This window comes from Ammospiza nelsoni, chromosome 15 (assembly GCF_027579445.1).
Source record: "Ammospiza nelsoni isolate bAmmNel1 chromosome 15, bAmmNel1.pri, whole genome shotgun sequence".
NCBI lineage: Eukaryota > Metazoa > Chordata > Aves > Passeriformes > Passerellidae > Ammospiza > Ammospiza nelsoni.
This window is the reverse complement of record NC_080647.1, coordinates 10989391-11013317: the sequence shown is the minus strand read 5'-3', so window position 1 is coordinate 11013317 and position 23927 is coordinate 10989391. Positions and strand designations below refer to the sequence as shown.

General features: G+C 37.5%; 1 protein-coding gene across 1 annotated transcript in view; it reads left to right on the top strand.

Moving 5' to 3' along the window:
- SMARCA1 (SWI/SNF related, matrix associated, actin dependent regulator of chromatin, subfamily a, member 1) overlaps positions 1–18958 on the top strand; it is a 32992-nt gene extending 14034 nt beyond the window's left edge. The window contains exons 14-24 of the mRNA XM_059483247.1: positions 798–930; positions 1884–2032; positions 2624–2743; positions 3988–4098; positions 4266–4379; positions 6229–6351; positions 7884–8016; positions 8792–8910; positions 9112–9324; positions 13995–14105; positions 14812–18958. Of these exons, the coding sequence (XP_059339230.1) occupies positions 798–930; positions 1884–2032; positions 2624–2743; positions 3988–4098; positions 4266–4379; positions 6229–6351; positions 7884–8016; positions 8792–8910; positions 9112–9324; positions 13995–14105; positions 14812–14883 (1398 nt within the window). The 3' untranslated portion in view covers positions 14884–18958. The remainder of the gene's footprint in view (positions 1–797; positions 931–1883; positions 2033–2623; positions 2744–3987; positions 4099–4265; positions 4380–6228; positions 6352–7883; positions 8017–8791; positions 8911–9111; positions 9325–13994; positions 14106–14811) is intronic.
- Positions 18959–23927: the final 4969 nt, after the last annotated feature.

Sequence of the window (23927 nt, the reverse complement as noted above, 5' to 3'; positions counted from 1 at the left end):
ATTAGTAGGGTGGGTATTTGTTCAGTGGTTTGTAATTTTTAATTTTCTTTTAATGCACGTCAACACATCAAATATTTAATATCAATAGCTCATGCTTTAGATATGCATGTTGACTGCCAATAGTTGACCAAATTCCTGGAGACTGTAAGTGTGGTTTGTGAACTTCAGTGGGGTTTTCAGGAAGAAATTAATATTATACAGGAGAGTAAAAGATTTAACAACTCCTGTTTAAAGAGAAAATCCTGTGGTACCCACAGCTTGAAGGACAGCTGTTTTAACTTTTTTTTTTTTAATTTAAAAGGACATGTTTTTCAGAGGGGATAAATACAAGCTTTGTCACAAATGAGTGTAGTGTGTCAGTCATAAACCTGGTTTGCTTGGCTTACAAGCGCAGTGTTGGAGCTGTGACTGCAGGAACTCTGCACATGGAATTAATGTGCTCAGGCCAGGGATGCAGAATGTCAATACCTGTGTCAAGTGAGAGAATTCATTTGAAAGCAGTACAAGTGTATGCATGTATGTACTGTTGTATGTCCACTTCCCAGCTGCAGTCTGACAGACATTCAGTTATCTTCATTTACATTGAGGGAGAGGCATTTATTACTGTGGAATGACTCAGAAATGTAATAGCCAGGTATAAATAAATATTAGAATACTGGTTTTACAGTGATCTGTGCTTTTGAATAGGCAAGGGACCAAGAAGTACAATACCAGTTTGAGGCTGCTGTTTCTGCAAGCTAACTGTCTATTGCTTGTGAGTTCTTGTTGCTGAACACTCATTGATTTATGTTTGTTAGGACCGTGCGCATCGTATTGGTCAAAAGAAACCAGTACGGGTGTTCCGACTTATCACTGATAATACTGTTGAAGAGAGGATTGTAGAAAGAGCTGAAATAAAACTGAGACTGGACTCTATAGTTATACAACAAGGTATCAACTGCTATGTATGTTTGTCTGCAACAGAATTGTTCAGTCCCTTTAAGTATGGTTAAATAACTGTACAAATGTACAGTGTTAGTGAAAGCAGGCCTTGTGTATAATAGCAGTGCACTAAATCATCCTCATGTGCAAGGTATTCACTTGTTCAGCTGAATTATTTTAAAATTGTTTTCCTGATTAATGTAGACAAAGAGTCTAAATGAGGACAGTAAACTACAGCTGAGTAGATGTTATTTAGTTTTGGGATGTGTTAGAAAGAAAAAAAATGAAAATCAGGTATATTCCATGGCAGTTGAAATAATGATATACATATGCTTCTTACCATATAAGAGTTAACTGAAAAATAAAACACCTTTGTGTATTTTTGTTTGGAAGCACTTAGAGGAATAGTTTGTCAAAACTAAGGTACTCAAGCTAAGTTTTTAGGCTTGTTTGTATTTACTACAGGGTGGGCTAGTGAAAGGATGATGGTCAAAATTGTGATAGCATGAGAAGAGACGCGGATAGCTTAAGAGAAATTTTGGGACAGCAATTAAATTTTGGGAAGAATAATGAGAAAATTGGGTTGAAATCAGTGATGTAAATGTTGAAAATGTCAAGCACTTCTTAGTGGTTATAGAATACTTCTTAATTTTTCATCTTGAGATAAGATTGTGACCTTAAAAGTTCAGATAACTTTGTAAGAATAAGATCTTACGTGTAAAATTCAGATTATCTGAATGTGAAATGTTTTTTGTTATGGCTTGAGTCAAAGTTGTTTTTTTCAATTTTCCCCAAAGTTCCTGACTTCTGTTTATTCTCATCTTGAGCGAAATGTATTTTTTCTGTATGGTTGTTCTGTTTTTCCTTTCTTGTTCTGTCAGTGAAGTAAAAAAATGCACTGCTTGCCTGGTCCTACTAGAACTCCCACATTCTAACTTCCAGCATATTCCTTGTGATTGTAGGAAGGCTCATAGACCAGCAGTCCAACAAACTGGCAAAAGATGAAATGCTGCAGATGATCCGGCACGGGGCCACGCACGTGTTTGCTTCCAAAGACAGTGAGCTGACAGAAGAAGATATAACCACCATTTTAGAAAGAGGTGAAAAGAAGGTTAGAGAACCTTTTCATATGGAATTCAAAATACCTATGCACAAAAGGGAATGAGATCTGATGACATAAATCTATTATTACTTTACTATTTGTGGATTTTAAATATTATGAAATTTTTGAAGAAGTAGAGTTAGTGATTGTAATTATTTTCAAAGTTTATGCTGTGTGCATCCTGTCTTAAGCACTGCCTATTTTGTGGTCTTTTAAAAAAAATGTAAATTTAATGCCAATAATTCTGACAGACACAAAGTCTTTATGGAACTTCATTAGGTAATAGATAGCTGTATGAAAAAATGAACTGCCATTTCAGCTCCAAGGAGATGGGCATAAATTTAATTTAAATTTTAAAGTTAAATTCTACAGTTGTAGGACTACATCCCAGCCTAATAAATTTTGTTTAATGGAGAGTCTTGAAGTCAAATTACTCTAAATTGGAAAGGACAATGGGTATCTCTCTTTAGAACAAAGCGTAAGTAAAAGTTAAAATCAGAAAAAGATATTGAGTATCTTGTAGTAATGATGAAAGCTGTTTTTTTTCAGAAAAGATTAAATAGCTTGAGTGAGCCTAAAAATGTCTGCCTCTCACTTTAGACAGCTGAAATGAATGAACGATTGCAGAAAATGGGAGAGAGCTCCCTACGAAATTTCACTATGGACACAGAGATGAGCTTATACAACTTTGAAGGTGAAGATTACAGAGAAAAACAGAAGGTAATTTTTTGTAGCATTTAAGACTTCATTTTAAAGGTGCTAACATAAAAGCCATACTATAAATGTTATGACTATGGAGGTTTCTAGATTCTAGAGAAGTAAGGAACTATTAAAAAATTCACTTGGCTCTGCCCAAGCATTAATATTCTGAATTTTTGTTAAACTGCTTTGAGCCCCACTGTTTTTTTCATGGCAAAATCCGATAACATTGCTCAGATGTTATCTCTTCTGCAACAAAACCAATGAGCTGCATGCTGCTATACTGCTGCAGTCAGTATTATTTTGCTGTCACATAACTAAGGTGAAAAAACAGGCCTGGTAATAATTTTTTATGTGGATCTTGGACTTGAGTCTGCTTTTGCAGTGAAGATTTGTCTTAGTTTGAAAGACAAGTGTCTGCTAAAGAAGGCATGAGCCTCCCTTGGAATGGAAAAGAAACCTAGCCCTCAACAAGGTTTTAGTTTGTACATTGATTTTACCTAATAATACAAGGATCATCCATACAAAGAGGTATTGCTCAGTCCCACAGTGTTCCCTTTGCATCTCTGTTTTGTACCAGATGTATAGTGAATATATCCTTAAGCTCCAATCAGATGTGTGACATCTTACTTGTTAACTACAAAATGCCCTTCTAACTCAGGTTTTTATTGATTTTGAAAAAAACATTTAGAAAAATAACTTTTGATGAGAATATAGTGCAGTGTGTGGATATAGGCAGAAAATTCTTTGTGTTGATAATTTCATTACAAGAAGTGAGTTAAATACTGCATAGTATGAAATAACATTAGGATTTTAGATTAATTGATTGCTAATGGATTTTTTGTCTGTGTTGTAGCCTTTATAGAGGTTATTCATTGTGATATTTAGAGAAGAAGCAATTTATTCATATCACAAGAAATTAGACAATTCAGAGCCCAAGTCCTCAGCCCTTCTGTTGTGTTTTGGTAGATGGAATCATAACCCTACTCAGGGTCTGGAATACTTAGAATACTGTAAAAGAATCTCTTCTTGCCACTGCACTGCCTTACTTGTGTATTATCTTCTAAGTGCTTAAATATTTGTTATAATCAGCTATAATTTCTAGCTGATTTTTGAGCTCTATTGTAGTATCCAAATTACTGAGCACAATCATTAGATTTGCTGTGCAGAAATACATTCCTGTTTGTAGTGCCATATTAGTCATTATTCTTGTGACTTTAGGGAAGCAAACAGTTACTTGAGTAGCTTTTTGGTCTGTTCTGTAGCTGAGCATGATGGAATGGATTGAGCCTCCAAAAAGGGAACGCAAAGCCAATTATGCAGTGGATGCTTATTTCAGAGAGGCCCTACGTGTCAGTGAACCAAAAGTCCCAAAGGTAAGGAGCTGGCAAGTGTGGAAGGGTTTTATGTGGTTCTTTTGCTCCTCCTCTCCCATGCTGCATCCCTGGCTCTACCCCTGGTTGCCACTGCTGCTGATTTTTGGTAGTTTACTTGTAGAAAAGTTAAGCTTCTATAATGTTGATTTATCTGTGTATTTTTGAAGGCTCCACGACCTCCAAAACAACCAAATATTCAGGATTTTCAGTTTTTCCCACCACGGTTATTTGAACTTCTGGAAAAAGAAATTCTGTATTACCGTAAAACTATAGGATATAAGGTAATGCATTTTTTCTTTTCAGATCAATGAAATGTATTTGCATTCCATTTTGCAAATTTGTTGCAGTCTTGACTTGTCAAGTTATTGTGAAAGAAATGGCTTAAAGCTTCTCTTCTTCTGTTTCTGTTCTACTGAGGAGCAGAAAAGATAATCTGTTGTTCTTTCCTTCACAATAAATTCTGTATCTGTGTAGCTTTGTGTTTTGTGGTGGATTCCTAATGATGACATAGAGTAGAAAAAGGAAAGATGGTTCTCATGCTTCATATTCTCAAAACCAAAGGTGTGGTCTAAGGTAAGGACAATTGGCTAATATAAAATCACCTTCCCAAGTATGATGGTTTTTTTTGTATATCTTTGTGTTGATATGAAGGTAATTCAAATTACATCAGTTTTCCTTGGATTTGGGTGGGATATAAAAAGTTTAAAGGTGTGGAGAAGTCTGAATATATTACTTCTACAAAAAGGAAACCAGACAACAGATTTCTAGATTTTTCCCCTATTTTTTTTTTTTTTGTACTGTGCCTTAGCTTAATTTCTCTCTTTTCCCTGCTGACATTACTGGACAAGCAGTGAACACATTCTGTTAGCCTCACTTGGACCAGTATTGATTGAGTAAACCAAATGGATTCTCTACTTCCAGCCAGACATGTCTTTAAAAAGCCTCAAGTTTTCTGACAGGTCACAGCAAGAAAAAAATATAATCTAAAAAATGTGTTGGAGGACATAAAATTGTCATACAAAGCAACAGATAGAAAATTGGTGAGAGTAGAATTAATATTAGTAAAATGGTTTTTTTAAGAAAAGGCAGAAAGTTTTTTTTAGAATCCTGTTTGCAGCCAAAAGAATTTCATGGGGATGTCAGGATAGAATTAAGATGAGTATGCAGTTAGTTTAGGTAAAGAATTTATTCAATTAATGCTCCAACAAAGAATGATGAGAGAATTGCTAGTGTTGACAATATGCATGTAAAAAGAGGTGTTTCAGACCAGTTATGAAACCTGTCAGCCTGGAAAGTTTGAACATAAGTAGTTGTTATCTTAAAAGGTTACTATGACTGTTTACTAGTGGAGAAAGTGATAAATATAATTAAATTTGTTTAGCTGTGAAATGGAAGTATAACTTCCATTTCATATAAACTGAAGAGAGTTTATAATAAATACTGAAAACAGCCATGAACAGTATGAGAAGATGACCAATAGGCAGAGACCAAGCTTTATGTGTCAGTCTTAATTTAAACCAGTAAAGTCAAGAAGATTTCTTATGTATTAAAAGCAGCTTAACAGTTCTTATCTTCCACTGCCTTTTGCTGCAGGAATAAGTAAGGTCTACTAAACCCTTACTGGATACTGTTTCTGGCTTGTTTGCTGTTTTGTGCAGTGAAATTGGAGTACAGTTCCAAGGTCACAAATACTGAATTGATCAGTGTGGAGAGGGACAGATAAAATGTTGCTGGTTCTTGTTTACATCAGGTTGTGTCTGGTCCTTACTTGGGCAGTGTGCATGGCTTTACAGTAAACCTGGCAGAACTTAGTGTTTCACTGTAGTTATAAAACATTGTAAACCAATGAATGTAGGAAAGCAGGTGCTTTGCTGGTGACAAGTACCACTGGAATCAGTGAGCTGTGACAGCTCAGCCTCTCACAGTATCCTGAGGTCATTGTGTGCAGGAGTGGTGGGTTCAGGGCATAACGAACTTAGAACTTAAAGCAGGTCCTGTTTTTGGGAGGTGGGGTTTAAGCAGTAAGATCTGAATCTAGGTAGAACACATTTTGTACAGATGAGTGCTTTTAAAATGCAGTCTTTGAAATAACATTGCTGCACTACTGCTTTTTGAAACCCCTGATTTTAGGTCCCCAGGAATCCTGACCTTCCAAATGCAGCTCAGGTACAAAAGGAGGAACAAAAGAAGATAGATGAGTCTATGCCTCTGAATACTGAGGAAAGTGAAGAGAAAGAAAAGCTTCTAACACAGGTAAAATAAAATCAGCTGAAGTATTTCATCCTATGTTTTTGCTAGTATGGAATATAAGTAATGGTAAATACACACAGGAAAGCTCTGCTGATGTTATTGAAAGAAGAAAGCATAGAACAAGTAATGATTTTGATTGGTTTTGCTTTAAGGGACCTTTCCTGTCCTTGAACAAGTTTACATTTTAGTAATCTACTGTTTCCTTGAAAGTCCTTGAACATTTCTGAGGCAACAGCTTGGATAGTAGGTGCACTATCCAGCAACATGTGCAGAAATCCAATCAGTGGGTTCCTTGTACAGGCATAAAGCTTCTGTGTTGATTTTAAATGTTGATTTTAAATCAAAAAGGGTTTGAATCAGGACAACCCTATGTCAACATACATGGTATTTATGCAGGTGCCTAAGGCATATCACATCCATTAATTTTTGTCCCAGTCAAGTTGTTAGGCATGTTCTTTTTATTCTGGGACTGAATTTCTGTCACTGACTAGTTTCTTGACCTTTTGACAGATTATCCTGCTGACTGGGCTTATTAAAAGCTGATTGTTAAAGACAAAGGTGTGTTCAAAGTAACAGGACTTTTTGATTCAGAAAATTTTCTATAGAAAAATTGGGAATTGGTGTACTTTGGAAGAAAATTCCAAAGTCACAATTTCACTATTAATTTCACTTATGTATAGCAGAGGAAATATTTCAGCTGGTGCTGATATGCATATCAGTACTGCTGTTAATGATTAAAAATAAATAGTTGTATTGTGTATGTTAGACTCACTCTGGACATGCTAATTGTGGACTGAGCTTATTTAGCTGAACTGACAAAGTTCCTTGTAGATACATTTCTGTGATGAAAGAAACTCTGTGCACTACAGATTATTGCCCAGGCATGTGATTGTCTTGTTTGTTCTTGTCATTTTCTGCTTTCCATGTCTTTAAATTGTAATGTCTCTTTCTTGGATAATATTTTTGTGCATTGCATCTCGCTTGTTCAGTTTTGGATTGATTTCTTTGGTACATAACAAATTCTCTCTTTGACAGTGCTTTAGAGTTTCCATTTGATTGCATCTTTTTGGACTAGAGATCTTTTCTTGACATACTTATGCTTTCATCCAGCTGTTTGCCTGGTTCCAGGTTTGTAAACGTCTGAAGTAGGAGCTCTTGCTTTAGATACTTGCACTGCTCTAAGAACTTGTGATGACACAGGCATTGCTGTACCTTGTACTGCTCTGAAGTGTGGTGCTTGTATCTGCAGGAGTGCAGCTGTCACTGAGCTTGTTTCTTTGGAGAAGTATCACAAAAACTTTAAAAAGAAAGGATAAAAAGCTGTTATTAATGCATGTGGAGTCATGCCCAAAAATAACTGTTATAGGTTCAGTAATAAGCCTGGATAACACAAGTCTATGGAAATCCTGAAGGACCATTAGCCACTGTAATTATGTGATATTGCAGAGGAGCAAATGGTACATAAATAAATCACAATTTTGGAAAATGCTTTCCTCTGACCTGATAATGCCTTCTTAATCTCTTGTTGCTTACAGGGTTTTACAAACTGGAATAAAAGAGATTTTAACCAGTTTATTAAAGCTAATGAGAAATATGGCCGTGATGATATAGACAATATTGCCCGTGAGGTGGAAGGAAAGTCACCTGAGGAGGTCATTGAATACTCAGGTTGGTGATATTTTGAAATGTATTTATTTCCTAATACCAGAGTATTATCATTATTTTTGCCACATGTTCTTTTAAATTTACAAGGTAGAGAATTTAGATGCATTTAAGAATTTTTTTTTTGTTAAAGTATGCAACTTGGGTTTTTTTTCAGAAGACTAAATTCTATAAAAGGTTGGTTTTGTAGCACATAACTAACACCTGCAGCTGCCTTTAGCCCTCCTTAGTCAAGATTTAGAATTTGACATAGTTAATTCTCACTGACAACATGGATTTGTGAAATTGTGAATTTGCCTTATAGTGCCAGTGTGATTCTTTATGCTGTATCTCTGCTATTTTACCTTTTACACTGTATCTTTGTCTTTTGTGTTTACACAGTGCTTTTGAGATTCCTTCCTCTTTCAGCCTTGGATGTAATTTTACTAAACACCTTCATAAAATCAACTTTGCAATGTTGTTTCCTGTAGTTAAAGAGGAAGAGCTCCACAAGAGTTCCCTTCAGTGTTGAAATTATTTTACAATTGATTATGTTGCATGTAAATTTTGTTAGAATTTTTACTAAGCCTTTACTTACAGTTAACTTTTAAGGATTCTGAATAAAGAGTCAGTGCAAGCTTATTTTTTGGCTAGCACAGTAAGCTGGAGAGCATTAGCTCATTGTTTAAGATTAATGGAACCACAGGCTAAATTTTTTTTTTTTTTGCCCAAGTATCTTAACAGTGAAGTCATAATAGCAGAGGAAAAGATTATATTCAACAATTTTGTTTTGTGTTTTTAGCTGTTTTCTGGGAGCGTTGTAATGAGCTACAGGACATTGAGAGGATTATGGCTCAGATTGAACGAGGAGAAGCCAGAATTCAGCGGAGGATCAGTATCAAGAAAGCCCTTGATGCCAAAGTAATTATTCCAGGTTTTTTGTTTTCTGCAGCTGACTTCTTCCAAAAATTCTTTCAGAAAAGGAATAATTGGGGGATGAGTGTTCTGTCTTGCTATGCAGCATAGGTAGTATACCACCTCTCAGTGATCTGCAGTATCATGTAATGATTCCTTGATGTAGCATTGTACGTTTATTAATCCTTACTTTTGTTTTGCATTCAGATTGCAAGGTACAAAGCACCTTTTCATCAGCTGCGTATTCAGTATGGAACAAACAAAGGGAAGAATTACACAGAGGAGGAAGACAGGTTTTTGATCTGCATGTTACACAAGATGGGCTTTGACAAGGAGAACGTGTACGAGGAGCTGCGGCAGTGCGTGCGCAACGCGCCTCAGTTCCGGTTCGACTGGTTCATCAAATCCAGAACTGCCATGGTGGGTACCACTTACAGGGACTGGGCATGGCATGAGGCACCTTGTGCTTTTCAAAGCACCACCACATAAAATTTGTTTAGGAAACAAGTGCTGAAAGAACAACTTTAGGTGTGATTTTCATTTCTGTTTTTTTTTATAGTAACCTTTTGTCTTAGTACAGAAAAAATGCAATACAACTGAAACACAGATTAGAAAACCTGCCAGACTGAGTCCCATGTTACCCCAAGGCATTAAGGCAGAGGTAGACTAGACTTACAAATATCCTTGTTACTTTTATTGCAAACTGAGTGTTTTACCGAACAATGTCTCTTAAAATATGACTCTTTTAGAGTTGTTGCATAACATTAAAGTCTGAAGACATCTGAATAATACACTTGGAGAAGGGAGCAGCTTTTCTAATGCAGTATTTAATGTCTAACAGCATGAGGAAAGTTAGTGATTCACATAGATATTAATAATTGCAGCAATAGGTTTAAAATGCACTTTGTAGTTTGTGAATGTGGATTATCCCCTGGAAGTGCTTAAATTTCTTTAGGTATACTTTACTGAAAATTTTGTTTGTGTTTAGAGAATATAATACAAGGTTAATAGCAAGTAGACTAGCACTCATAATTTTAGAGCAGAGCCATTCATTTTTAATTTAGGTATTAAGCAGGAATTGATAACGGTAACAGAAGCTTTGGTGGTTGCAAATATTAAGGTATGTAGGTACCAACATCAGAGTATGGGACTCTTTCAGCGAGAAAAAAACTGTTGGATTTGCCCCAAAATTTTTGCTCAATTCCTTCTACTTGTTGTTTGTCTTCATTTCCTGACCTCAGAATTTGTTTGTCTGAAAGAATGTTCTTTCAGAGTTCTGCGTGCTGTACTAAGAATAAATAAAACATAAAATAAAATATTTAAAATATGTATTTGAACAGGTGGGTATATTTGCTTTTCCCAGCACTACTTATAATTATGCAATACACTTTTTACTTGATATTTCAGCAGTTGAAGTGTTTCTGATTAGTGCAGCAGTTAGCCCTTCATTGAAAAGAATTTCAAGTGTTTCTTAATAAAATGTCTTTTTGAAGAAATACTGCATTTTAACATTATGTCTATAAAGAGAGAAGCCTGCAGTATTTAGCACATTAAGAAGTTTCTTTAAGTTGTCTGTGCAGGAATCCATTTAAATAAATCACAGAAATGGGTACTAGAAATTAAAAATGTAGCTCAGTGTTTAATATTAGTTGATATATGGTTGTCAGGGGTAGAGTTAAATATTCAATTTAAGTCTTGCAAATCCTTATGTTCAGTATACCCTTTTTTTAAAGGGGATAGAAATCATTTGCTCAAGTGTAGAAATATGTTCTGTGGTGTCTCAATGCTGAAACTGAGACACTGGGAATATAGTGAATCTTTTGGCTTAGGTTTCCTTTTAAAACTCTGTCCCTTAATAATTTTAGTTTTTCTGCTACTACATGGTTGAAAAAGATTATGGAAATACAAACTTAAAACCATCTTTCACTTTCAATGTGCATTTAATTTTCTGAAATATTCTGAATTACCATGCTCTGTACATTTGAGTAATATAGCTGATATATTCTAATGTCCTGAGATTTGTGGAGGCTGTAATTTCTATGGGTCCATTTTGCACTAGTTTGGTGATTTTTATTTATTTTTTTTGGTGAAGAAATGTGCTGGAAAATCACATGATAATAACAATGAATGAAGTATAAATACAAATATTTATAGAGGAGTAAATAAGTGAAAGTGGAGAAGGCTTCCTGAAATGCTGAAATTCACATGTGATCATTTAAACTCATATGAAACAAGATAAAAAGGGCAGCATAATTCAGAAAAGGGCTTAGCAGGCTCTTTGTGAAAGCTCTGTGTTCTAACCACTAGATGTCTCTTGAATTCCACAAAAATAGCTAATTTATCTTCCATCTTACTATTTCTGTTTGTTCTCCTGAAGATTTCGAAAAGCAAATTCTGCTTCATTAAATTATTTCAAAATCAAATGGTTTACCCAAAATGTAAATTCTTAAAGATACCATGAACGCCTAAGATTGCAATTTGTTTTTTGCTTTCAGTATTGAGCACAGATTTGTTTGTTTGTTTTTTAAAAAAATTTGTCCATGCAGGAAGAATGCAAAATATCATGGCAGTAGTGAAGCATGTATCTGTTCTCTGAAGTCATAAATTATGGATATTCTCTTTTAGCTTTCTGCAAACACTGCCCAGCATAAGAGAAATGGCTTCTTGGTAAATACCCAGGCCTGTGGACAGAGCTGAGGGCTGCCTTTGCTCCCAAGGCAGCATCTCTGCCTCCAGTCATGCAGAAGGCAATGGTTCAGTGCTCCCATCTTATTTATTGCAATCCAGGTCTTTAGAGCTGTGAGGGGGTGAACAAAGTGTATCTTCTCTCTTTCCATCCAAAAGAGAAAAGTATCAAGCCACACAGAATACAAAGTCATCTCTGAAAGTGCAAGGCATTTTAAGTAAGTGTGTTTTTGTAGTACTAAAATGGAATGCAGCAGTCCATATTGAAATTTCAATAGCTTAGTGCAGGATTTATCATTCAGATTATTTTTCATGGTAGATGTACAAGAAACCTGTGTGCATGTCACATCTTGCTGTCATCTGATTCTGTGATTCTCCAGAGAAAATTGTTTTTGAGTCCATCCTCTGTCCACAGCAGATGCTTTGGAGCAGTAGTCCATCTGGAAAGTCTAACCATGAACCTGAACAGTTTATAAATATATATATTTATGCAAGCATTTGTCCCCAGGAAAGAGGAGGATCTTTGAGTGCTTTAGGCAAGTGGATCAAGGTTATTTCTTAGTTGTCTCAGGTTAGTTGCTTGTCTTGAGTTTAACACAATCCCATTTCTCATATGCTAGAAAAAATCCAGATTATGATGGTGAAGCAGCTTGTCATCACTCTTTACCTCAGCTCCTAAGTCTGAGTGCAATATTCACAAATTTAAGTGATGTAAAATACTTGTGGCATGTTGACAGTCATTGTTCTGTTTTGGTCTTTTTTCATCTCTGTTTATTTGCTTTTTGGGACAGAGGCACTCTGTTGTTCTGTTCGGGGTTGCAGTGTATATTGGGATGGCTTGAACTCAAGTTTGCTCTGAGTTGTTGCTTTTTTTATCTAAACCTTGTTGTTTGGGTAGAATTTGAGGGAGTTTAATGATTGAAGTGAGATTATTTTAGCTCCAGAAGGACTGTCACATAACAGGGCACAAGCATGGCGCCCTAATTCATGATTTAACCTTTACTTTAGGGTGTGGGGTTATTGCTACAGGGATGTGATAAAAGTGACTTATTCCACTACTCTGTTGGTGAAGCTACAAGCATGACACTGGAACATTTCTGGAGGGGACTTGTAAAGAAAAATGTCCTGAGGATTTTTATGCGTGTGTGTCTGATAAAAAGAATTCAAGTGGTGGTAGGATTCTTTGTGTCCATTCTGAACGGCATTGCTTTTGCCCAAGGCGGTGGAGCATCCTTTGGAGAGGAATCTGTGGAAGCTGTAGAACTTAAAAACTGGTTAAGCTGGAGGGTTTGAATGTCTCAAAGATGAGTCCCATGCCTGCCTGTTTGGGAAGGTTCAGATCAGGAAAGCACCAAGGCTGCCTTATCCATGATGGACTATGATGGCTGAAGCAATATCCAGCTTACAGATGCTGAGAAAATAGAGACTACTTTGTGGGCAAAAAGGTCACCTGTTCCCTTCATTGCAAATGGACCCATTGTAGGTTAAGATACGTGCTTCTAGTCAATTCTAGGATAGCCTATGTTCTAAAAATGTCTTCACTGAGTTTAGCAGAGATGAGACATATTTTTTGGGATTTTTTTTCCCTCAGAAGAGGGCTTCCTGCTTTGAGTTGGAAAGAAAAACCCATGGAATCATGTTCTCAATAATACATAGAACATACTGAATAATTATAATAAAAATAGGCACTGTTAGGTGTTTTGTAAGGGATCTTTTAAATGGGGTACAAGAAACTGTCCAAGTCGAGTGAGTTGTATTAAGCTAGCCAGCCGTTAGTAACTGCAATGCAGATATTTTGAGTTGTATTGGAAACACTTCTTAATGTGTAAACAAGCTGATGGCATTTAGTCCTGATGGCTTGCAAGTCTTGATGCTAAAAGCATTTAGAGCATTTAGGATCCTGTTTGAATAAAAATACAACAGTGAGTTTACAATTTAAGACTGAATAGATTTTTGGCCAATTTGCAGCTCTACTGTGTCTCTTCACAAAAAAAAACCTCCCTAGTCTGTGTGCCACAGAAAAGTGTTGCTTAAGATAGCTTTGCTTCCTTTTTTCTCTGCTTTAAAGATATATTTGAAGACCTCTTTCCTAAAATCTGGCATACTGTGCTGGTAGGCTGTAATTTGCTTCATTAACCAAGATGAAAGATCACATCAGTCTTTGGAATGTCAGTTTGGAAGACAGAATCCTGAAAACTCCTTGTCAGGAGGACAGTAAATCCTTTTCTGTTTCTAAAGGTTGCACTGAAGGAAAGACAGATAATAGTAACCAAGCTAATGATCAGTATTATTGAATACTTTAGGAAAATGTAAGTGCTTTGAAGTGAATGGATTTTGAACATAGTTATGTAAGCAAGAGAAGTTGTATAATTTGCTTAAAAATTTGATGTGTTCTCTTTCCTTAGGAGTTTCAGAGACGCTGCAATACTCTCATATCATTAATAGAAAAAGAAAATATGGAAATTGAGGAAAAAGAAAGAGCTGAAAAGAAGAAAAGAGGAGCCAAAGTTACAGCGGTATGTTTAGCAGCACTTACTTTACTTCCAGTGGGGTAGAATTCAATTATATATTTTTTTAAAAAATGTAAAAGATAAATGTAGGCACTGATTGCATTAGTAGAAACCATGAGGTGAGAGATTAAACTGAAATATTTGTCTGTTCACATCTCTCCTGGATTTGCTTAGGTAGGTATTCCCAATGCATAGGATTTGACTTTTTTGGGTTTTTTTTGTTTTTTTTTTTTGAGAAGTCTTTTGTTTAAGCAGCAGAGGAAGACTTTTTTTAGAAAGCTGCCCTGCCTACTTTCTGCCTACTTATGTATATCACATGTTGCTTCAATTTCTTCTCTGAGATTTTTCCCTCCCCTACATAGTAGTTGCTGGAAGAAGAAATGAAAGTGCTTCTTTTATTTTGAAGGATTGTCATCGTTAGAACAGAATTGTGTGTGAGACAAGGTCCTGATTTTTTTATCCAATTCAGGCTGTGTGTGGTGCCTGCACCACTGAGACCATGTAATGATTTTAAGGATATAAAAAGGGTAGGAGAATTAAGTGTCTATGTCAGGGATTAATGTTTGCCTTTCCATTGTATCCTACAAAAGTGAACTGAAATCTAGAATGCATTGGGGTCGTACATTCCCCCCTGAATAATTAGTTATGTATTTAAGTTTTTTGTTTGTAATGCCACTATCTTGTAAAATTTGTATTTATTTTTTCTCTTTAGTCACAGAAGAGAAAAGCAGATTTGGCTGCTGAGAACTCTGGAAAAAAAGATGCTAAGAAAGTGAAGTCATGAACCTGAAAACTGAACATGCTAAATATGAAACTGCCACTTTCTTCACTCCATCTATGTGTATTAATTGCCAGCTTCTTTGTATTCATGGTACTCTTCCCCAAGTCCCATGCTTTAATTTTGCAGATTTTGTATCCTTTACAATGCCTTTCTTTACCTAAAATGTGTAGCTTTATATCTTACGCATTCCAGTATTTTTGTGTACTGTATTTTGTGAATTTCATGTCTTTCGCAAAATTCACTGTCCTTGATTTTTTGAAGCTTGTGCTGAGGTTTTAGCTTTTATATGTTTTATATGCTGCTGCTTTGAAAAAAACCTAAATTCTATAGCTGTATTATTGTTGTTTCATATTTTAAATTTATATGGCGTTGGAAAATAAACTGACTTAATTATTTGAAGAGAAATATACTTCACCTTTGTTTTCCCTATCCTCTCTCCCTTTTTTGCATAGCTGCATTTAGACAGAATGTTAAGGTTTGTATAATTGTGCCTTCATCATCAATCAGATTTTTTTCAGAGGAGTACTTAGACAGGATCAGGAGCATGACAGAACAAATTCTAATTAGACTGACATCCTTGTTTGCTCTCTGCATTAAAAGGACATTTTCTCTGAAATATTCAGAAGGAAACCCAGCAAATACACACTTTTTGTTTTTCTTTATCAGTGATTTCTGCTGGGCTACTTGCTTAAACACAGGGTGAGGTGTTTCTCACAATGGCCTCTAGATGAAAACTTTTCTATGCCTCATAAAAGGAAGTAGTCATCTCACAGCTTCTGGCTGTTCAAGTAGCAAACAAAATAGTTCACTCTCTGGTTGGCAGGCTCCTCAGCTCTGCTGCCCTGTGCTGAAAGATCTTCGTTGCTCTAATTATCTCTGCTGAAGTTCTTCTTTTACCTTTTATTCAACATGTCAGTCAGAAGCAATGGGGATATGTTATGGAGTGCTCCTTTTTAGTATTTCTATTTTAATGAAGGGATGAAAGTGTTGGATGTATGATTTTTTGACTTTGCAAGAATGGCCTTTATTAAGCAGGTTCACAGTTCCTGCTCACTTTGGAGTCTGCCTTTCCCAGATCAGTAGAACAGTGGCTGTGACATCTATGTTTTACTTTAATGTTCTGTCTCTGATCTGGTGTTTAGTACAGGCCTTGCTACAGTGAGACATGCCCTCATAATGTCAGGTCTAGATTAATGCAGTGTGCTTTACATGGTACTTCCCTTGAAGACAACTTGTAAACTTCTTCTAGTGCAGTTTGCTTCCTTCAGTGGTTTGAGGTGTTTTTAGATAAAGAAACCTCTTTACTCTTTGTATTTTGTGCTTTGCATTGGCTACCTTCTTCTGTGTTTGTAAAACATAGGACTTTATAAAGTTCTTGAGCTTTGCCCATATTCTTCTATGTCATTTAAAATATATTGGTATGTCTTTGAAGTTTTTTGGGATTAGTATCTCTAAGTTTGATGAGGTTTTTCCAGCTTTTTTCATAGTGTCTGTTAAAGGTTTGAGGCAAAATGGCTGTGATGATTGGTTGAGCATTTCAAAAGTTAATTCAAAAGATTAGATTCTGTATTTTGGAATGTAGCTTTCGGCCAGGGACCACATTCTTTATTTCACTGGGTTTATATTTTTAAGACTTGGTATTTGTCTGAACTTCATCTGATGAGTGGAGAGGTACATCTGATAATGATGGGGCACAACTTCCAGGCAGGAGATTGGTCACAGGAGTCAGAGCATGCTCTTAAATGAGTGTGCAGCCCAGGTGGGATAGGTGTGCTCAGGAAGAAGCATCCCTCCTCAGAATGTGCTATTGGAGCAGTTAACATCCTGCTTTATCCTTGGGAGGAGGACATCCCATGGAATTATGGAAAAGGCTATGCAGCTATATGCATATATAACCACAAATCCTGGGACATTGCCATTAATAGAGAGAGGAAGATGCCTTATTTGCATCTGAATTTTGGCTCATGTGCCATTTACTAAGTTTGTGGCCTGAAATGATAAAAACAGGTTAAAAGAGATGGGGAATAAAGGCTGAAAGAGCCAATTGAAATGTTTATGGAATTACATGGCTAGGTCTAGAGCTTATTCTATTGCTCCTATTTAGCATTGGATGAATATTTTAATGTTTTAAGTCTTGAAATAAGTGTATTCTGGTTTTGTTTATTGTAGATTAGCTTTGTTTGACTTGCATGTTTTTGTGTATCCAGTTTCTCTGTGTTGCAAAGTGTATGGAGTCTTAAAATGGTAATATCTCAACATGTTGTTTTATGCAGATTTTTTGGTTTGAGTTACCACTTGAGTTAATGTTCTTTCTTCTCAATGACTTGATGCACAAACCATATAGCAAAAGATCATGCAATGGTTCTTTCAGGTGTTACCCCTTGATCAGACAGCTTCTCTGAAGAATGATAGATTCTCCCAGGAGCTCTCTGTTACCTCTTGCAGTCTGTAGTCCCCAGTTAAACTGAATGTGCTGTTGAACAACAGTCCTTGAGAGCATTTGGACACTGTACACCAGTTCCTAGCAGATTGAGCCTTCCCATCCATCATGTCCTACAGTGATAACTAAGGAAAATTGCTAACAGCTGCTGGTTGGGATTAAAGGAAAATGGATCTTTCTCTTCCCTTTTTCATTCTTCCAGTTGCCAATACCCACACAGTGTGTGCCTAGCAGTATCTTAAATTATATGCTGCTGTGACTCAAAATTAGGTGACAGAAATGAAAGAATCTTTCTACTTGTAACTGCTATTTTCTTAGGCGAGGTAATAGTGTTTGCAAGAAATTAGTAAGTGCTGAATGTAATGTGACAGAAAACTTCCGAAAAGTTTGAGCCTTTAGGCAATTTTAGAGTTGCCAAAAATGCTGTGAGATAAAACATTTTGAAAGCTAATTTAGTTCCTTTTCAGTGGACAAATAAAATTTGATTGTGTAAACATCAGGCTTGAAGAAAGTCACTTAGCACCTTTGACTCCCCAGCAGTGCACATAACATCCTGGGAGAGGTCACAGCAATTGTGGTGGTTTCCTTTTCACATATTCATCACTTCCAACTTATTAGTCCTTTTATTTTTGATTTATGTTAGTGATGACACCAAAAAATCAATGCTGCTAGCCACCTTGATTGTGTTTAATTTCAGTTTGTTACAATGGCACAGAGAAGAAATGAACTGTCTTCTTGCTGGTAATATTAGACCATCTTTAGATGCTGGTTTGCACAAGTGGTGTTACTATACTAAAATATTAAGTAAGAAACGTTTTTCTTGTAGATTAGCATTGCTGTTTGATTTAGTGCTAATGCTGGTTAGGGTTTAAAAAAAAGCACCTATCACTCTTTGAAATGATGAGCAAGGAGTATACAGAAATGAATCAGAATCTAAGTGCCTGATGGTGTTGCCAAACTGATTTTTGCTTTTATATATTCTTCATATATATTTGTAGCTTTGTAGCTATATGAAGGATATATAAAAGCAAAAGTTAGTTTGGCATCAATGGAAGTAACTTGGTTGTGCAGTGCCTGCAGGTGCTGCTGTGTTACAGGCACTCTGTACATGCCTCCTGCTCAGTGGGGGGATTAAGTGCTTTCAGTGAGGAGAAATAAATGCCAAAGCACAGGTTGAAAAAAGGTGGAGTTTTGCAGTCAGTACCAGTTTATGTGAGTGCAAAATGCTGAGGTTGGTGCACACATTGGCACTTGTGCTGCTGGAAGGGATTGATCACCAACTGTAGTTCTGATCTGACTAAAGAGAGGTTGACAATTGTTATATTTTACTTAATTTTATCTGGTTCACACATACTCCAAGCATGTATGTAAATATGTTTGTGGCTCATAGTTCTAATGTTTGATATGTTCTTTTTCTGAAAGACTTACAGTTGAACTTAGTTTGCATATTTTGAAATGTAATGTACTCTTTAATTGCATTTGCATGGTATCCATCATTTCATGAGAGCCTTAATAGGAGTAATATTTGCTGCCTCAAAGGTATGTCAGTGTTGTGTTGTTCAAGATGACTTCTGAACTTTTTCAATCTGGGATTTGTTTCTTAAGTTGTACATACATGGAAATAAAAGTTAATATGAACCTGATGTCTTCTGGTCATTCTGGTACACAGGGGTCTGTTTCTTGGATACTTTCAGGATAGTTTGATTTGGTTTTGTTGCTCTTGTGCCTCCCATACCCTTCAGGCCACGGTGGCTGAATGTAAGGAGGTGTGTGGCTGTTCCACATCTGCTTTCAAATTATATTTTTTTGTAATCTAAAACTATACTAGCAGTGCCTATGTTTTTGTGACAGCCTTGCCTGCGTTGTCTCAGTACAGTTTTACACAATGTGTGTTGATCCTATATTAAAGTGTATTGCTGGTTCCCTTTTCTTTCATCCCTCTGGTGTGTTCCTAAAATGAAATGCATTGGAGCTTAAGTCCAGCTGACTCAGTGGTAGGAGCCATGAATTTTGTTGCACTTGATCACTAGTAGCCTTGCTAGATGCTGTGCTTGGGGAGGTGCATCCCCTAAATGACTGCGCAGTTCTTTTTCCTCAGGATAACCTAAAAAAAAAAAAAAAAAAAAAGGACAGACTGGAGGAACAGTTTCTCTGGTTTTGGCTGATAGCAGTTCTGTCTGCTCCGCAATGAACTTTTGATAGACCTCACTCTTTTTCAGGTGAGGCACCTAGACCAGGATGGAGGAACTGGGAAAAGATGTGAGGTTCCGCCTTACCTGGTCCTCAGTAGCAGCCTGAACAATGTTTGGATTCACTCCAAGAGCTACAGTTCTTCCAGATAGCTTTGCTATGTGGAGATAGCAAGACAAGAGGTTGCCAGTTGTTGTTATAACCTGCTTTAAGTCCTGACTGGCGTTAGAATGGAAGGGGGGTGAAGTCAGGAGCAGGAATTTGCACAGGTATATGATGTGCTCTTAGCTGGGACTAAGCTTTTGCTTCTAGGGCTTATTTCAAATCCTGATGGGTCAGTTATCATGGGTATTTTCATGTTTTCATGGCTCCTTAGAAAGCTGTCCAGACTAACAGATGGGGTGTCTTGGCACAGTGTCCCATCCCTGTGCAAGCCTTGCTCTCACAGCAGGTTCCCCATCCAACATTTGAAATGGGGAGCAAAAAGGCTGAATCCTGGAAAAATTGGCTGTGCTGGGCAGGGGTAAGAGCTGGGCTGGGAAAATCTGTGTGTAATTAACTGGAGATTGATGGCTAAATCTATCTATCTTTATTGCTAGTAAATGGAAAGTACAGCCACTGTAACTTGCTGCTGAGTGCAGGTCGGGAGGCACTGTCCCTGTCCCTGTGCCCCACAGCTGGGGAGGGCACTGCTGGCTTTGCTCTCTGCCTTTCCTCCTGCACTGCTCCCCTGCTGTTACCCCTTCAGACCCCAGGTGGTGGTGCTGGATCTGAAAGGAGGGAGCGTGGAGCTGGAGAAGCTCCATGCACTGTGAGCAGGACCTGTGCTGTGGCAGTACCGAGGGGCTCTGTGCAATTCCTTCCTCTCTGTGTTACAGGGCTGCAGTCCAGCTGCCTCCTCAGAGCTGCCATTCCCTTCCAAACATACAAACTGCCTGGCTGGCTGCTTAGTTGCCTGTAAGAGGTGATCTGGGGAGGTTTTCCCATCCAGAAGTTGCATCATGTTCAGCTTAAAAGGCCTCTCTCAAAGTTTAAACTGAGCTGTAGCCAGTGTGGCACTGTGGCACTCAGAGCCAGCCTGCAAGGTCTGTGTTGGCTTTTTATTAGAGCCCATTCAATGGCTGCTTGAAGGCAGGCATGTCTACCACAAAAAGCAGGACTTTTCTTCAGGGACTTACTATTAAAACTATGTCACTGTAATTAAAAAAAAACCAAACTAAAACCCCCTAAGTGTGTCAGCATTAATTTATGGCTGCTATACATACATATCTCTGAAATAATTTTACTTATTTATGTTACAAAGGGTTGATTAATGTTACGTGACTGAACATGTGGAAGAGGTACAAGAAATTTCTTTTTCTTAAGTGTCAGCCTTGGAGACTCAGCATTTTCTTTCAATATTCAAAAAGAAATTTAATTTTAGCTTTTTGTGATACTCACTGGTAATTAACTGCTCCATGTACTGCATCTTATTATGCTACGGGCCTGAAGATTTTCTGTTGGAAACGAAAATCGATTTCAACAAATTCAGTTGTTGCCATCTTATTATGTTATGGTGCTCAATGAAAATTAAAGTTTTGAATTTGTCATCGATCAATAGATGCAATTATTGATTTGGGATGTATGAGGTAAAAAGTGAATAAATAAGTTTTTGTCTTTGTTTTTATAACATGAAAACATGTCAAAATTTATTGAGCTGCAAGTTACTTTGTAGTGAACCTGAGGCAGAATCAGAAGTACAAGAGTAATGGAAGTCTATTTATTTCTTGGGTGCTGCAGGATTTTCTTAAAATGCTGGCTGTCAGCCACTAGTTTAAAAGTTTGTTTAGAAGCCTGGGGTGCAGGGATTGTTTGGCTGTCTGATGCCAGGTCCCAGTGCCATCCATGAACGTTGTACACAGGCAGAATGGATGCCTCTGCACAGAGGGCTCCTTGCAGAGTTCAGTGTAGAACTGAGGTGGGCAGAAGGAAAATCTTCCTCACTGGAGGAAACTGAAAATAATATGGAGCCAATAACACCCTATTGATACAAATCAGTACAATCTTCTGAATGAAACCATTGATTGCCCTCTAACTTGTTCTGAGAGTTTGGAGTGGCTGTGCCATTCCTGCCTTGTTCCCAGAGTTTGGGGTGGCTGTATCTATCAGTCCTTGCTCAGAGCTGGCCGTTCTGCTGTGGGCCAGGTGAAGTGATGTGTGTCGCTCCCAGCCTGCCTGTGTGTGCAGGAGAGCTGAGGGGCTCCTCAGTAATTAATGCAGCAGGATGAGAATGAAATTGGTCAAATTCAGCAGATGAGTGTGCTCAACACAGCCTTGCTCAGACCCTGGTCCTGGGTTATGCACTTCAGTTTTCTGCTCTTGCTTAAACAAAGGTGCCTTGGTTAAACAAAGGTGCCTACAACCTGAGATCAGCAGCATTGCCAGTTTCTCTGCATTTATAAATTATTTTTAATTTAAAGGGCTTTGTCTAAAAGTTGCTATAGAAATGTTTTTCTCATCAGGAATTAGCTAAAAGTTGAGAAAATGCAATATTTTTTACTGCTTTCATGATCTTGGGCCGTTGCTTTTAAAAATAGAGAGGAAAAAATCGAGAAGGGTTGATTGAGGACATAGTTCACTTGATCAGATGGATACAGACCCCAGCTGGCAGGAAACCGATTAAAATAAAAGACAAAATAGATGGTTTTTGTCAGAAGGAGGCCACATTCCTGTGGGACATGAGAGGATTTGTATCAATCACAGCAGCAGGAACTCCAGGTTGTATGGAGCAGGGCCTATCTGCTTACTATCTGCTTATATAGGGGGAAATAGATACAGATATCATGCCAGAGTCAGTGGAATCAGAAGGAAAAGTGTGTATGAGCTGATACATCTACCAAGCTCCAGCTTGGTAGATGTTCAAGCTGCTGAGGCAGATTTGAGGAGGTGTCTCTAAGGTTTGCTATATTTTCCAAATAGAAAAATGAAGACAACACTCTCTTCCAGTTCCCTAGTCACCTAGTAGCCATCCATCTCATTAGAATGACATAAAAATCAGTGGTTTGGAATTGAAGTGACTCTTAAAACCCAAGATCCCCTGGGAAAGTCCTTGGCTGCTGTGTCAGGTCTTCATGATCCTGCTGCTGTCAGAAGTGTTGTGTGCAGTTTCCTGATGCTGGAGAGACACTTTACTGGTGTGAGTGTTGAGCAGAACTTCACAGTGGACCCAGGATTTTACTTTCAAATGTGGTGACACAGTCCAGGCCACTTTGTGCTCACTGCTGGTGGGCTGGTGCCCAGGTTCCCTGTAGCTGTGCATACAGACAGATACCAAGACTGGCTTGGATTTCTTGTTCTTTCCAATATTTTCTTTGGTCCAGTTCAGCAGGATCTCTCTGCTGCGGCTGTAGAGAATTGAGCTTTTGGTGTCTAGATGTTATATCAACATTGATGTAGGATTGACATGGTGTCTAGATGTTATATCAATATTGATGTAGGACTGACAGTTCTTTTTCCAAGTGTGAGGTCTCATGGTCACCCAAGCTGGGTAAAAGCACTGAGAAGCAGCAGAGAACCTCAGTGCTCACACAGGATGGACTCCTGTAAGGATGGACCTGGCTAAGAATGCAATGGTGTCACTGCAGCTGGCTGGGTCCTGGCTGAGCTGCAGGATTTGTGTCAGGCCATGCAGGAGAGCAGAGCCTGGGCTCTGGGCTGGGACACTGCCATGCTGTTCTGTCTCCTCTGGGACTGCAGCAAGCTCCTTTCTCTGCAGACTCCATTGTTTCCTCTGCTGGGGTCTGTTAATGTGTATTTCCTTTAGGGGTAGGATGGAGATTTATCTCTGGGTGATGCAGCACTAAAGGATGTGGGCTGTGATGCTGGCTGGGGTCTCAAGGTGCTGCTGGAATATTAATAAGAGCCTTGTAATAAGATTCAGTGCCTACAGTTCTTTCCAATTCATGGCTGTTCTGAGTAGTTCACTGCATCAGGGCCTTAGCTATATATAAAAATAAGTAATTTATTTGCTTTCTATTGAATAAATGACATGCTAGTGGAATGATTAATGAATAAGAAATCATGAGTGTCAGTGGCACACAAATGGAAATCATCATTCCCTTAACAAATTTTTTTCTAGTTGGGTTTTAAGTTTCTGTTGGGAATTACAGTTTCACTAATTCAACAAAACCACCTGATAAATAACTCATAATTTTTTATAGATGTCCATTAAATAAATCTATATTGAAGTACCAAGAAATGACACTTGTAGAAGAAACATTGCTGCAAATAATGAGAAAATTGCAGACGTATTTTATACCTCTTCTGAAAATCAAAAGGTCTCATAAATACAGTCTGTAAAAATGTCTGTGGAAGAGTTAACATAACTGTACAAGCAATAAGCCTGACCTTTCACTGTAATTTATTTTAGATTTGCTCA